The following is a 14157-nucleotide window of genomic DNA, read 5'->3' as shown; positions in this document are numbered from 1 at the left end:
CAAGGGGCCGGCGGGGCGCGGCGCGGCGCGGCCGAAGGGCCGGCGGCACGGAGCCGAGACGGCGGCCCCCGGGGCGAGAAGGAGCGGGTCGGGACCCCGCTCGGTGCCCGGGCCCGGGCCCGGGCCGGGACTGACCGACAGCAGCTCGGAGGTATCGGACTGCAGCGCCTCGGAGGAGGCGAAGCTGCTGTCGCTGGAGCTGGGGCTGAGCGGCAGCGATGGCGAGTCCCCGGGCAGCGCCCCGCCGCCGCCGCCCTCGGCCGGAGAGGCGTCGCCGCTGCCCGAGGAGCCCTCGGCCGCCTCCATGGCCAGCAGCCGCCTGCAGCTCAGCACCTCGCTCGCCTTCTCCGACCTCACCGAGGAGCTGCTGGACGCCGGCACCGACGGGCTGCTCCGCGAGCTGGAAGACTTGCGCTCCGAGAACGACTATCTCAAGGTGGGCACGGCGTGGCGTGGCATCCCTGTCACGGCTCGGTGTGGCATGGTGTCCCTGTCACGGCTCGGTGTGGAGTGACATCGCTGTCACGGCTCGGTGTGGCATGGTATCCGGGCAGTAGTGGTACAGCTTGGCATCCCAGGGCACGGGTCAGTCAGGGTCAGCATCCCTGGCTATAGTGTGGTTTAACGTCCCAGAGCTTTGCAGGGCATCTGAGGGCATGGCTCAGCATGGTGCAGAATCCCTGGCGTTAGCATGGCATGGCGTGGAATCCCAGGGCAGGGGTCAGCATGGCTTAGCATCCCTGAGCACAATAGAGCATCCATGGTTATAACAGCATGGCATCCCTGTGCACGGTGCAGCATGGCACAGCTTCTCTGGCAATGGCATGGCACAGCACGGCATGGCATGCCAAAGCATGGCTCAGCATGACACAGCATCCCTGGGAATGGCATGACGTGGCATGGCACTGCATCCCAAGGTGTAGCTCTGTGTGGCAGAGCATCCTCAGGTCCAGCCTGGTGCAGTTCAGCAGGCTGGGCACAGGGCACAGCTCAGCCTGGCCTGGCTCAGATGAGCAGCACAGCACAGCACAGCATGGCTGGGTGCAGGGATTGGCATGGCTCAGCCCAGCATGGCATCCCTGAGCATGGCACAGCCAGGGAATGCTGGCCTGCCGTGCTGTGGCTGGGCTTGGCACAGTACAGCGTAGCATGACTGGATGTAGGGCCTGGCTTGTCTAAGCCTGGCATGGCCACGCTGAACCTAGGGCAGAGCTCAGCCTGGCATAGCATGGCCCAGCTGGGCATAGTCCAGCGTGGTGTGGCATGCTGGGCACCGCTCAGCTCAGTGTTCCATGGCATGGCTTGGCACAGGGCAGCCTTTGGCACAGCGTGGACCAGGTTAGCCAGGCATGATCCAGCCAGGCATGGCTAGCCCTGGCACGGCACTTGGGTGCAGCATGACCAAGGCTAGCATGGACCCAGCTTGCCGTGGCAAGGCTTGGCACAGCCTGGGCTGGAGCTTAGCAAGGCACAGCTTCGCAGAGTATGGATGTGCTCAGCCTGGCTGGGCATCCTGGGACACAGTATGGCATAAACTGACCCGTGCAGCTGGGCATGGCCTGGCTGTTGGGCATGGCTCCCTGCTGCTCTCCCTGCCTCTGCTGCTGCCAGACCCTGGGGACATTTTCCAGCTCTCTTCTTCCCGCTGGTTCCTGTGCTCCCCGGGGCCTTTTTCCAGGTCTGTCTGGTTCACAGGGGCATGGTTGAGCCAGGGCAGACGTCCTGTGAGGGGACAGGGACACTGAGCCATCTCACCTCTGTTCACACATCAGCCTGATGCCACATCCTGGGGTGGCTGCAGGCATTTTGTGCCCTCTGCTCTGCTTCAGGGTGGAGCTGTGGCTGAGCTGCTTGGGCAGTCAGCTGCTGGTGAGCTCAGGGCTGGGTACCAAGGCTCCCCAGCTGCTCTTTGGGTGCTGCAGGTTGGAAGTCAGGCCAGCTCCCCTCTGCTGCTGCCCATGTTTGTGAAAGTGTCAGGATTCGAGCCCCGAGGTGGGCATTGGGTGATGCACTGGAAGATGCTCAATCAGGCCCTTTGTCCATTAGCAAAGGCCCAGTGCATGGCTGGTGTCCCATCTCCTGCCAAAATTAGCAGCAACAGCTTAAGGGCTTTGATTTACTGGGGGCTGGAAAAATACAGATGAGGCCCCTGGGTTTCCAAGAACACGCGTGCAAGCACTGCCATTCCTGCTTCCTCCATTCCCACGTGATCTCCTTCCTGGCAAGCTGCAGGCCAGCAGGGTGTGAGTGATTTACCTGCCCTGAGGAGTGGCAGCTGAAGTCCCCTGGCCAGGGGCAGTGGGAGAGGGCAGAGGTGCTGGAGGTGTGCACCAGGAATGGCCACGGGGATGCTGGTGGCATCGTCCCTTCTTTGCCAACACTTGTGTCCCCTCTCTGCCATGTGCATCCTGCTTATATGCATGTTTCTGTGTTGTAGCTTGCTTCTCCTGACTGTGGAGCAGGAGGTGGCTGTGGTGGTACCCTGGCTCCAGCTGGGCAGAAGCCCAGAGCACACACCTCTTGTGGTCCAAAAAATGTTGGAAGATTTGCCTAGTTTCTCCAGCAAGGAGCAGGAAACTGGGCTGGGCTGCAGCAGAGTGCTGGCTTGTGCCATCTGTGCTAAAAATTCAGGCATTTCAGGACTTAAAACAAAAATAAAGCCATAACCCGAGGGATTGGCACTGCCCATCTTGCCATGCAGCTCTCCTCTGCTCGAGTGTGGATGAATCAGGCTCATCCCAGTGACTTATTTCCTGGGACTCACCCAAAAAGCTGCAAATGAATATTTTTTTCATGTGTTCATCAGCACCAGCTAAAACCTAGTGCGTATTTAGAGCGAGATGAGGATTTTTGGGGGTGGGAGGGCTTTGGTGACGTTCTGGCACGAGCCAGACGTGTGTGGTGCTACTACGCCCGTGTGATGCACGCTGGGTTTGGGAGCTTCCCAGCAGAGCTCCAGCAGTGCCAGCTCACGTCCCTTCTTTCCCTGGCTGCCATAATAAAAACGACTTGTTTAAGCACACACATTTCTCTTTGCACCCCACATTTGTGCAGGGCTCTGCTTTTCTCCTCCCGCTCTGGGTGTGCTGGGTGAGCTGGGATCACCTCTTGCCCCTGCTCTCAGGCCTGTGCACCTGCTGTGACCCCCCTGAACGGGTTATTCTGAGTGTTTCCCCAAAAAGGGCTGTTTTCACAGGCAGGTTGGCAGCCTGGGGAGGGAGGAGGTGGCTTGCCCCAGCTCCTTGCCCCAGCTCGCTGTTGCTGAGCCGTGCGATGGAGAGCAGCTCCCAGCCCTGCTCAGCAGGCTGGAAAATGTGAGATGTGATACAGCAGCAGCTGCAGAGGGACAGGCAGACAAAGAGTGGGCACGGGAGGGTTTGGAGCAAGGGGAGGGGATGCCTGCAGAGCCTCTCCTCTCCTCTCCTCTCTGAGGGAAAGGGTTTAGCCAAGAGCCGTGTAACACTGGGAGCTGAGTGCCCTTCCCTGCTGCCTGTCTCCCTCCTGCTCCCTGCCCTGAGTCCCCACATCCCCTGGGGCTCATGCATTTCCCAGCTCTGTAGAGAAACATTTATGTGGCTGGGTGCCTTGTTTCCCCCAAGGTACTCATGCCACCAGCAAGGGCTCTCTGAGAGCCCCCCCATTATTGGGGGCCGTGTCTGGGCAGCCTGGTTGGCACTGAATCTCTGCTCTGCTGCTGCCCAGACCCTGCCTGCCCACAGGGACAGGGACCATGCCTGCAGAGCTGGGGACCAGAGCTCTGTCAAGCAGCCCCCCTAGAAGGAGTTTTGCAGCCTCTTGCCTTTTTGGATGCTGCACAACATGGCATGGGCTGCAGAGAGCCCCCAGCTGTTTGCCTGGTAATTTATGGGGGCAGGTGTAAAGCTGAGAAATGTTGATTTTTCCCTCACTCCGGTTACCAAGGGGGAGCTGCCATGCCAGCCAGGGGCAGGGATCAGCACAGAGGCTGCTGCACTGAGCTCCAGCATGACATGGATGGCTGGCGTTTGCTGTCAGAGCTGGGCCAGAGCTGCTGCTAATGCACCCAGAGAAACCCCTATGTGTGACATGGGTGTGCCTTGCCATCCTTCCACCCACTGCACCCTGGCACGGGCTTGTGGTGCGCTGCATTTTCTGTGTTCCCCTTGCTGGCAGGGGACATGCCTGAGCACCCTGGGCAGTTTCGTTTAAAAATCCCCTCTGGTTTTTCTTTTTTTCCTCTAGCAAATTCAGGCATAATTCCCTGTGCTGCCTGCCGGGCTGCCTGCTCAGAGTTAATTGAAAGCTGCTGCTTTTGTGCTGTAATCTGGGAGGAAGCCGTGCTTGTTGCTCTCCTGCACACGGTAATCCCCGTCTTTGCACGGGGACAGCCGCAGGCACAGCCCTGCCAGCGCAGCCCAGCTCCGCACAAAGGCGCCTCTGCCACACACCCCGGCAGCTCCCATCCCTCCTCCTCCTCCTCTGCTGAGGTTTGGGGGGGAAACCGGAGGGTGTGCCCCACAAAATGCTGCCCATCCCCCGCGGGCAGGCTGCTGCTGCTTGGCTCTGCCTGCCGAGGTTGGCACAGCCAAGCAGCCACAGCCAGCCGTGGCTGCGCTGCATGAGCCTGTTTTGTGTCCCGTGTTGTTTTCTGCTTCTTGGAGATAGCAGGTCCTGCTGGGTTGCGCAGTGTGTGCCCCCTGCTCTGCTCAGAGCTTGCTGCATTCTTGCAGGTGCCAAAGTGAGCGTGTAACTCCCCTTGGGTAGGAGATCCGAGGGTTTAATTCTGCTTCTGCAACCTGTAACGGGTTTGGTCTGCACTCTGAGGTGTGCTCTGCCATCTCCACTGGTCCCTGTCCTGCCCTGTCACTGCTCAGGGTCATCACCCTAAAGCTCAGCGCTTCCTGAAAGAGCTGATGTCCTTCGAGTGCATGTGTGGACACAGCTGTTGCCTCCTCCTGCTCTAAAAATGCATGGTTTCTTTTTCCTGAGCTGGAAACAGGCAGTTTGCATCCCACCTTTCAGCTTCTTAGTTTCCTTAATAATCTCCCTGGGGAGAGACAGTGTCTCTGAGGTTTGTGTGGAGGAGGTTAAAGGTAGCTTGTCTCTTGTGCTCCTCCACTGAGCATAACCTGGCTCCTGCAGCCACGAAATGGGCTGTTTGCTTCTGCACACAATCCCTGGGGCATTCAAATGAGTCTCTCTGGACTGCAGATTCCCAGCGTTTTCTCTGAGACAGGAGATTTCTAGTGTAAAAACCCTGTGAAATCTTTGCTGCTACAGAGATGGGATGAGCAGGGTGCAGTGGTGGCTGATCCTGGAGCAGGGAAACAGCCCATGGATGCTGAGAGGCTGTGGCTCCACATAGGGATGGGCACCCTGTTGTTTACCGAGCAGTAGCCCAGCAGGGCAGTCCCCAGGGGCATTTGTTTTGGAGATGAGTCATTTATCCCCTCCTCAGTGTTGCCCACCTGTCACCGTGTCACACTTCATTTAACATCACTTACAGTGCTCCATGCTCAATGCCACCCCTGAATTTGGGATGTTTCTGTGGGGTTCCTCCCCTCTCCTAATTCTGCTCTCACCTTAATCCAAATGGATTTTTTGCTGGGTTGGGCATCAGCTCCAGAAAATGTGCAAAGGGTGAGGCTCTGTGGCCGTCATGGACCCCTGAAGCTGTGAGGGGACCCCAGTGCACCCCATGTGCTGCCTTAGGAGATCAGCTCTGTCCTCCAAGCTCTCTTCTTGGCATTTTTCCACTCTCCAATCCTAATCCCTTTACTGTGGTTTAGCAGCATGGCTTGCCTCCGTGGGGCAAACTGGGGCAGGCTGTGCGCCTGCCAGGCTGCATCCACTCAGAGGATTTATCAGGTTATGGGATGTGGGTGAATTCCTGCAGCTGGAGCAAAGACAGGCACTGCTTTCCCAGCCCCCAGTACTGCAAATCCCCCCAGCCCCACTCCATGGCTTTGATTCCAGGCTTTGGCCAGGCTGGACACTGCCTCCCCCTAAAATAACGGTTGCTACAACCCAGAGCATAAACAAGCAGGAGCTCTTAGCAGGGCAAGCCCAGGCTTTCTTCCAGCAAACGCAAGATGTGGTTGGGTTTTTTCCAAGGTCCCTGCTCCCTGCCCTGCTCAGCTGCTGCCTGGGAAAGCCACATGGCAAGTGAGAGCTGGAATGGAGAGCACTGAAGGAGGATTGCAGTTGTATTCCAGCCACGACTCGGTGGTGGTGAAGGGAAGGCTGTTTCCCCCACCCTGCAGTGCGCCTGCTCACCTGCAACCCATAATGCCTTTTTTTGTGTGAAAGCTCCCAAGGAATAGATGCCACAAACCAGCTCTCCAGGCTAGTTTGGTTTATGGGCGTTTTGCTGGTGCCCCCAGGGCTGTGGCCCTGCCGGGGGGGGGCGGGGGAGGGCGGGGGAGGTGGCAGTGCTGGTGGGGTTTCCCCCTAGGGTTTGTCATCCCATGGTGCATCCCAAGCCTTGCAGGGCTGTCTGCCAGCACATGTGGTTTGTCCCTGGGGGGTTTCACACCTGACTTGTCCAGGAGGTTTTCTCAAACATGTCTGCAGTGATGCCCCTTAACAGGACAGTCTCTGGCTGTCCCTGGAGCAGCCTGGCCGGTGTCCCCAGGACCCCCCGTGCTGATCTCAAAGCCTCGGGGCTGTTTCTGTTCTGAGCCAGAACAGAAGCAGATCTGTTCTCAAGACCCCCTGTGGAGAAGCAGAGCAGCAGAGGGTGACAGGACCCTGGTGGCCATGGTGCCACCGGGCTCCGGCAGCCCAGGCCAGGAGATAATCCGGGATTGTCTAATTGAGGTTCCTTCTTTGTTACAAAGTGTTCAAAGCCAACAGTGAGTGACTGTGACTTGTCCCTGCAGCTGCCGGCCCTTTCCCCAGGCTTGGCTTCTCCTTTCGGGGAGTTCTTGCAGCTGGGGCTTTGTCAGGCAGGGTGAGTGTGGCAGCCACTGTGCCAGCGCCTGGCAGAGCCAGCACAGAGCTGCCATCTTGGGCTCTAGGTCACTGTCACAGGAATGAGGGGACAGTCCCCTGTCCCCTCTGCCCAGGGTGAATCAGGGCTGAGCATCCTCAATGCCTGTGCCAGATCCTTTTGTTCCCTCCCTGACCATGCCACAGTGCAGAGTGGCAGTGTGAGCCACTCACTTCTCAAGTGGCAGTCGCATTTGGCAATGTCAGGAGGTCTTTAGTGGCAGGGGTTTTGGCAGGAAAGCAGATGCTTGAACCCTTCCCAGGAGGGATCCCTGGTCCCACTGGGTCTGGTTGAGGAGAACAGCCGGTGGTGCGTGGAGCGTTTGCTCGGGGGGATTTGGGTTGGCACCATGTTCATGGTGACGTGGACAGAGCTTGGTCAGTTCCCAGGGACCAGAGGGGACAGTCCTTGAGCAGCCCCAATGACCACAGTCCTGGTCTGGATGAGGAGGTGGCACTGGGGGCCCCACAGTAGTCGTGTGCCACATCCCCGGAGGAGGCTCTGGGTCAGTGCTGGTGCCAGCAGGATGTCACCCTTGGCCCTGCTGTGGCAGTGATGCAATTGCTCTGTGCCAAAGGCTCTGCTGTGCTGGAGGAGGTCACTGGGAGAGCTGATGAGACTGGGAAGAGGTGGAACAGAGGACCCAGCCCAAGGGTTGCTGCTTGGTGGCAAAACAAGGGGCAGCCTCTGGTCCCTAGCACTGGTGGCATCTGGTTCATGTCCCCACGTTCCCTCCCCTAACAGCTGTCCTCGCCTGCCATCTCCTCCTTCCCTCGCCTGCCTCCTTGACACATCTTTTCCAAAGATAACCTAATTTTTCTCCCTGTGGCTGCTGCCTGAGCTGCTCCTGCAGCTCCTCTCCCTCCCCCACCTTCCTCTTTCTTTTACCACAAATACTCTCAGGCGCTTTTGTTGGCTGTTCCCCACCGCATGACTGGCTCACCCCTGGGTGACGGCATCCAGCTGGCTCTGAGCCTTTTCCTGCAAGGATTGGGCTTGGCCCAAGGGGTTGAAGAGCTGTGAAAATGGTTCATGGGATGGATGGATGGATGGATGGATGGATGGATGGATGGATGGATGGATGATGGATGGATGGATGGATGAGGGATGGATGGATGGATGGAGGGATGGATGGATGGATGGATGGATGGATGGATGATGGATGGATGGATGGATGAGGGATGGATGGTGGATGGATGGATGGACGGATGGATGAGGGATGGATGGATGAGGGATGGAGAGCCATGGTGGGGAGGTGTCACAGGGGAAAAGAGGGCAAAGCAAGCTGCAGGGTCTAACCCAACGTCTCCCTGCAGGATGAGATTGAGGAGCTGCGCGCCGAGATGCTGGAGATGCGGGATGTCTACATGGAGGAGGACGTGTACCAGCTGCAGGAGCTGCGGCAGCAGCTGGACCAGGCCAGCAAGACGTGCCGCATCCTGCAGTACCGGCTGCGCAAGGCCGAGCGCCGCAGCCTGCGCGTGGCTCAGACCGGCCAGGTGGACGGCGAGCTCATCCACAGCCTCGAGCAGGACGTCAAGGTCAGCCTGGGAGGGCACCTCCCCACCCAGGCAGCCCCCAGAGCCCTCAAAGGGAGTTTTGATGAGTTGTGGGCATGGAGGTGGCAGGGGATGTCGGGGCTCAGGGAGCTCTGTGAGGATGTGAAGATTGTGATGTGCAGTTTTGTTGGAGACATTATAATTCCCTGCTAGCAGTGTTGATGTGGGAAGTGGGGAGCAGTGCTTTCAGCTCTCAGGTGATCTGAGGGGGTCCTGGTGGTGGAGAGGGCCAGCACTGCTGAAGATGTGCCATATGTGAGGCTCATCCTGTGCAGGCTGGAGCCCAGCCCTGCCCTGGGCCCTGGGGCTGAGCTCCCTTGTCCTGCTCCTGTGGGGATGTGATGGGGCCACCACTGCAGGATGGAGCATCACAAGTGTGCAGGGAGAGAGGGTGGGGACCAGGACCCTGCAGGCATGGGAGCTGCTTCTCTCGGCCATCAGGAAAACCTTGCAGAGCCCCAGGCACGGTGGCACATGGGGCTGGGGCAGGGACAAGAGGATTTCTGCAGGGTGACGTTGCTTCGCCCTGGAGGAGCCTGGTGAGTGTTTGCTGAGGGCTCTCAACGAGACTGCTGCCAAGAAGGGGTGCGGTGGCACTTGGAGACAGCTCGGGATGGATGTGCAACAGCTCGAGGACTAACTTTGTTTTTTGAGCAGAAAAGAGCCAGTCCTGGGGCCAAGACATGCCACAAGTGTTGGGCTGTGAACCCGCCTCGCTGCCCATCCCTGCTGGGGCCCCAATCCCCTCCCCAAACCACCCATCAGCTCCCCCCCAGCTTGGGTTGCTGCTGCCAAAAACACCCCCTCTAGCTTCTCCCTTTCTGGGAAAGAAAGCACAGCCCATCCTCGGGGGAACAGGAGCCCAACCCCATGGCCTGAGATCCTGCAGCAGGGCTTGCTGCTGCATTCACAGTGCTGATATCCCAGGCTGTGCAGGACAGCAGTGGCATTTGGGACAAGTTTTGCTGTCCTGCAAATTCAGGAGTGAATATTTTGTTATTAAGCTCCCTTTATGCTGGGGACTGCTCCTGTGCAGGGCTCTGGAGAGGGGGAGCTCTGGGGGGGATGTAGGCACCCTTCACCCGGGGCAGCTGCTGGTTTTTCTGTAATGTGATGCAGCAGCTCGCCTTTCTCCTGGCCGGCACAGCTGCTGCCTGCAGCGACAGGCTGCCTGCTCTGCTGCTGCCTACCAGCTCTTCCAGCCTTCTGAGGGCTTCTCCAGCACTGTGGTATGGAAAAAAGGTGATTAATGTCTCCCAGCATCATGCTAGGGCTGGGGAAGGCAGGATTTGGCCAGGGGATGGGCACGCAGGGCAGCCTTGCAGCTAGTGAAGGAACAAGAGCAGTCACAGCACACGACTGAGGGGACAGACACAAGGGCCAGGGTGTCACCCCCCACAGTGTCTCCCCCAGAGGGTCTCAGTAACTGCCTGGTGATCTCCTCATGAGGACTGTGGGTGCCCAGGAGCTGTAGTCTCAGCCCCCTGCACATTGTGCCCAGTCTGATGAGAGCCCTGCTGTGTCCCCAGGTGGCCAAGGACGTCTCTGTGCGTCTCCACAATGAGCTGGAGGTGGTGGAGAAGAAGAGGATCCGGCTGGAGGAGGAGAACGAGGAGCTGCGCCAGCGGCTCATCGAGACCGAGCTGGCCAAGCAGGTGGTGCAGAACGAGATGGACAAGCTCCGAGAGGTGAGTGGGACACGGGAGGGGGACCAGGAGGCATCCCCAGGGCTCTGCTCGTAGCAGGTGTCCTGGCCCTGGATCATGGGATCCCCCAGCCCTGCCCGAGTCACTGAAACCCAAACCGTGCTACAGATGCTTGTGAAACCCGAGCAGCACTTGCCCTCAGCGTGCTCCATCCCACCCTGCGGGCACAGGCTGGCTCTGCCCCATCCAGGGGGGGCTATGGGACTTCCCCACTGCTGTGGGGACACTTTATATGTCCCTGGCCACTTGCTCAGCCCAGCCCCCCTGGGCCGTGCCCAATTCCATCTGGGCAAAGCTCCGAGTGATGTGGGGGGTCCCTATCCCTGGCAGAGTGCCTGGTGCTGGCTGTATCCTGACCACATCCTGCAGGTCCCAGCAGTTTTTTAGTGGAGCTGGGTGGATGCACAATCCCCTCTGTGTCCTGGGCAGTCACAAATGTACCCATATGCACAAGTCCAGGGCACTCCATGTCATGCTCTGTTTGGGACCAGCTTCTGGCTGGAATCTGTGTCAGCCTCAGTGACAGGAAAGGCATCCTGGTGACAGCATGGACTTGAGATCCATTGCAGCCCTTGTAACCCATTTCCCTACTGCCCGGGATGCCTTTGGTCCCCGGGGAGCCTCGGGATGCATCTCTGGCTGAGCCATCAGGCCAGTGTGGGGGAGGAGACACAGCCAAGGGAAGGCTCTCACTTCCCCCGCTGTGCTTCCTGCACACAGCAGCCCGGGATCTCTGGGGCCATCCCTGCTTAAAGCTGAGCCCTGGGAAGCTGCAGGATCCAGCTGTATCCCTCCCCTCTCAGCCCAGCTCCTGGGAAGCTGCAGGATCCAGCTGTACCCATCCCCTCTCAGCCATGCCTGTGCTGGTGACACGCAGCAGCATCCCCCACACGGGGTGTCTTGCACAGCCCTGCTAACAGCCATGAAACGTGAAATGGGTTTCCCCTGCAGCCGGGAGCACGGGCTGAATAACAAATGGCAGCAGTGGGAGCTGGGCTGGAGCTCTCCCTCACTCGGAAACAGGCAGGGAAAATGGTTCTGTGGTCAGCATGGGGAGCTCTGAGAGGCAGGCACTGCCTTGCCCTGGCTGAAGGGCATGGGGTGGGATGCAGCCCCTCCTGCAGCTGCCTGAGCCCTGGGGACACTGCTGGCTGGCACAGGCTCAGAAATGGTCCCCAAGCTCAGGATGGCACATCCCCAGGCTAGAAAGGGCGATGGGGTTACTCGCTGATTGCAGAGTGCTAATTAGGCAAACATTAGACAAAGTGAGCTAAAAGCCCTCCTCCTCCCTGCTGCTGCAGGGCACAGAGCCTGGCAGAGCTTGTTAGCAGCCAGAGCCAGGCAGGGCTGCATTCACCCCTGGGGCTGATTATTCCTCCCTTCCAAGAGGTTTCTCCCATAATTGGATAATTGTCTGGGGATCATTCCCGAAGGCACAGGCATTTTCCCCTCTTCTGTCTCCTAAAGGGGTCGGAAAAAGTGGGATCAATCTGGGTACCCCATGCCAAGCCTGCCACACCAAGCTTGGCCTTGAGGGGTCCCTCAGGCAGGGCCACCCCAAGGCTGCTCCCAGGGTGGAGCAGTGGCAGCCACATCTGCCCAGGGTGCTGTGCCTGGGGCTCTCTGGGGCTGGTGCTGCCCTTTGCCAGCTGCAGTCCCCAGCAGGGTGGGGGTGAGGGATGTGATGTGGCACAACAGCCCCTGGGAGAGGCTCCGCAGCTCCAGCAGCTCCAGGGATGGTCGTGGCCTTAATAGGAAAGCCTGGAGCCCTGCACCTTGGCACAGGCAGCGGCTTACATTTCACAGCTGCTTTCTCTGGCTGCGGGGCCTCAGCACCAGCTTGGAAAAAGGTCCAGGGCAGCTGCACGGATCAGCCAGTGCTCATGGGAGGCTCTGTGGATGTTTTGAGGGTCTTGCCCCAACTCCCTTCCCCAGATAACTGGCTCTGCTCTGGGCACCTGCATTTTTACTGTGCTTTTGGTCTGCCTTATTGCTCTGTCTGCCTTCCCCACCTCCCAGCTGTCCTCACTAGCCTAGACATTGTCCCTTGTGTCCCTTTGTGACCTTGACAGCAGAGTCAGCATCATGCTGCTGAGGGACCAGGACATATCCCTTGCTTGGGGAAAAGGCGATGCGGAATGTCATCATCTGCTGCTCCCACACTGCAATGTCCTGAGAGCTGTCCCTTGGCCTGGGGGTTGGATTCCCTGCTCCATCCAGCCCTGACAGGGACAGTGACTCAGCCTCTCCACTCTCCATGGCTCATTTCCTGCTCACTCCTGCTTTTTCACTGCTCGTTTGCCTGCAGGGGGAATTTCTGGCCAAACCTCATGATGTGATGCTTGCCAGTCCAGCTCCCTCAAAGCAAAGGGCCTCCCTCAGCCCACCAGGGCTCGGGTGTTTTCCTGGGGTCCATGAGCATCTGGGAATGTCAGCACCAATGTCCATCCACACTGAACCTGTCTGTCTGTCTGTCACTGCTGGGGTGCAGGGCCATCACTGTGGGTCATAACTCTCTCTTCTTCCTGCAGAACTCCCTGAAGAAGCGGGGGTCTCGCTCCTTGGGCAAGACTGAGAAGAAGCCATCAGTGCAGGTATCAGCACCTGAGCACCCAGGGCACGCCACAGTGACCCACCAAGACCCCAGGTCATGGTGCCAGCTGGACACTGAGCCCAGGCCAGGAGTAAACCCGGGCATGGCAGCGCCATCCCCTCCTTGCAGGGCTTTGCAGAGCTTTCCTGCCTCCCAGAGCCACTGCATAAGGGAGGGATTGATGTGCTGGGCCATCCTCTTTGTCCTCAACCGCTCCCTTGTCTCATTTATCAATGGAGCAGCAGTGGCTTTAACCCTTTCCCTGTGTAAGGAGCTGAACATTGGCTTTTACATTGCAAAGCTGCTTCTGCTCCTGTGGCTCTTGCAGCCCGTGTCCCCCCTGCCAGTGCCAGCAGCTGTGCTTGGAGTGCTCTGGGAGCTTCACAGGGTCTGGGGGAGCAGAGGGTCCCTGTGGGGATGGCTGGAGGCCACACCACTCCTGCCCTCACAGGCTGCTGGGGCAGCACAGGGCAGGGATTTGCTGGTGGCAGCAGGATTTCAGCTGTCACTTGCTGTTGAGCTGAGCTGCTGTGACTCGCTAATGCTGTTACCAGGGCTCGGAGAGGCAGAGCTGCTGTTGCAGGGATAGAAAGGCAAGAGGAAAAATCCTCTTTCAAAGGCAACAGACCTGAAGGGTTTATTTTGGGGAACAGATCTGCTCCCTCAAAGCTGGGACACGGAGGCAGTCCTCCATGTACATGGACATGTAAAGACAGTCCTGACATGCTGCTGAGTGTCTCCCAGCAGGAACCTGGAGCAGCCTAAGGGGTTTGGGTGACCTGTGTCCTTGGCACAAGCCCTTCTGTGCAGCCACAGGACAGAGACCCCCAGGCCCTCAAAGACTTTCCCTTCCAGTCTTTATTTATGACCTCCCTTTAGCTCCATTCTTGAGAGCCCTTTCTGGCCAGCTGATGGTCCTAGCATCCTTCCCCTCATTTCCCCAGAGAGCACTTACAGCCAGCTCTGCCCTGAGTTGAGTGGGCTCCTCCATCACCCCCTTCCTGAGGCTGAAGTTCCTCATCTGCCTCCTCCTGGTGCAGGAAACAACCCCATCCCCCTCTGCTTCCCCATGGAGCTTAGACCCTTCAGCTTGAGGTCAGGGTGGCCCCAATTCTGTGGTGGGACCAATGCTCCAGGAGCTCTGGGCTTCCCTGGGCGCACATGCCCCTGGATGTGGCCCCCATGGGCTCCCTGGCCCTGCTCAGCTGTGGCTGGTGGCCCTGTGGGCACAGATGCTGTGACTCATCTGTGGCTTCCTGGGCCCCTTTCCTGCCTGGCTGTGCTGGGTGAGCATCAGCACTCCCCAGAAATGGAGCTGGGGGGGGACAG

At 58.8% G+C, this 14157-nt stretch overlaps 1 protein-coding gene across 2 annotated transcripts in view; it reads left to right on the top strand.

Moving 5' to 3' along the window:
* Positions 1 to 12: 12 nt before the first annotated feature.
* Positions 13 to 14157, top strand: part of SOGA1 (suppressor of glucose, autophagy associated 1) — a 29565-nt gene continuing 15420 nt past the window's right edge. The window contains exons 1-4 of one of the 2 annotated variants that reach the window (XM_041419245.1): positions 13 to 436; positions 8287 to 8511; positions 10059 to 10217; positions 12767 to 12829. In XM_041419245.1, the coding sequence (XP_041275179.1) occupies positions 305 to 436; positions 8287 to 8511; positions 10059 to 10217; positions 12767 to 12829 (579 nt within the window). In that variant the 5' untranslated portion in view covers positions 13 to 304. The remainder of the gene's footprint in view (positions 437 to 8286; positions 8512 to 10058; positions 10218 to 12766; positions 12830 to 14157) is intronic. The other variant, XM_041419244.1, reaches the window with a different exon arrangement.

The sequence above is a fragment of the Onychostruthus taczanowskii genome, unplaced genomic scaffold (genome assembly GCF_017590055.1).
Source record: "Onychostruthus taczanowskii isolate IOZ18803 unplaced genomic scaffold, ASM1759005v1 scaffold60, whole genome shotgun sequence".
Classification (NCBI taxonomy): domain Eukaryota; kingdom Metazoa; phylum Chordata; class Aves; order Passeriformes; family Passeridae; genus Onychostruthus; species Onychostruthus taczanowskii.
The sequence above is the reverse complement of the archived record's forward strand: the minus strand, read 5'-3'. Positions and strand labels throughout refer to the sequence as shown.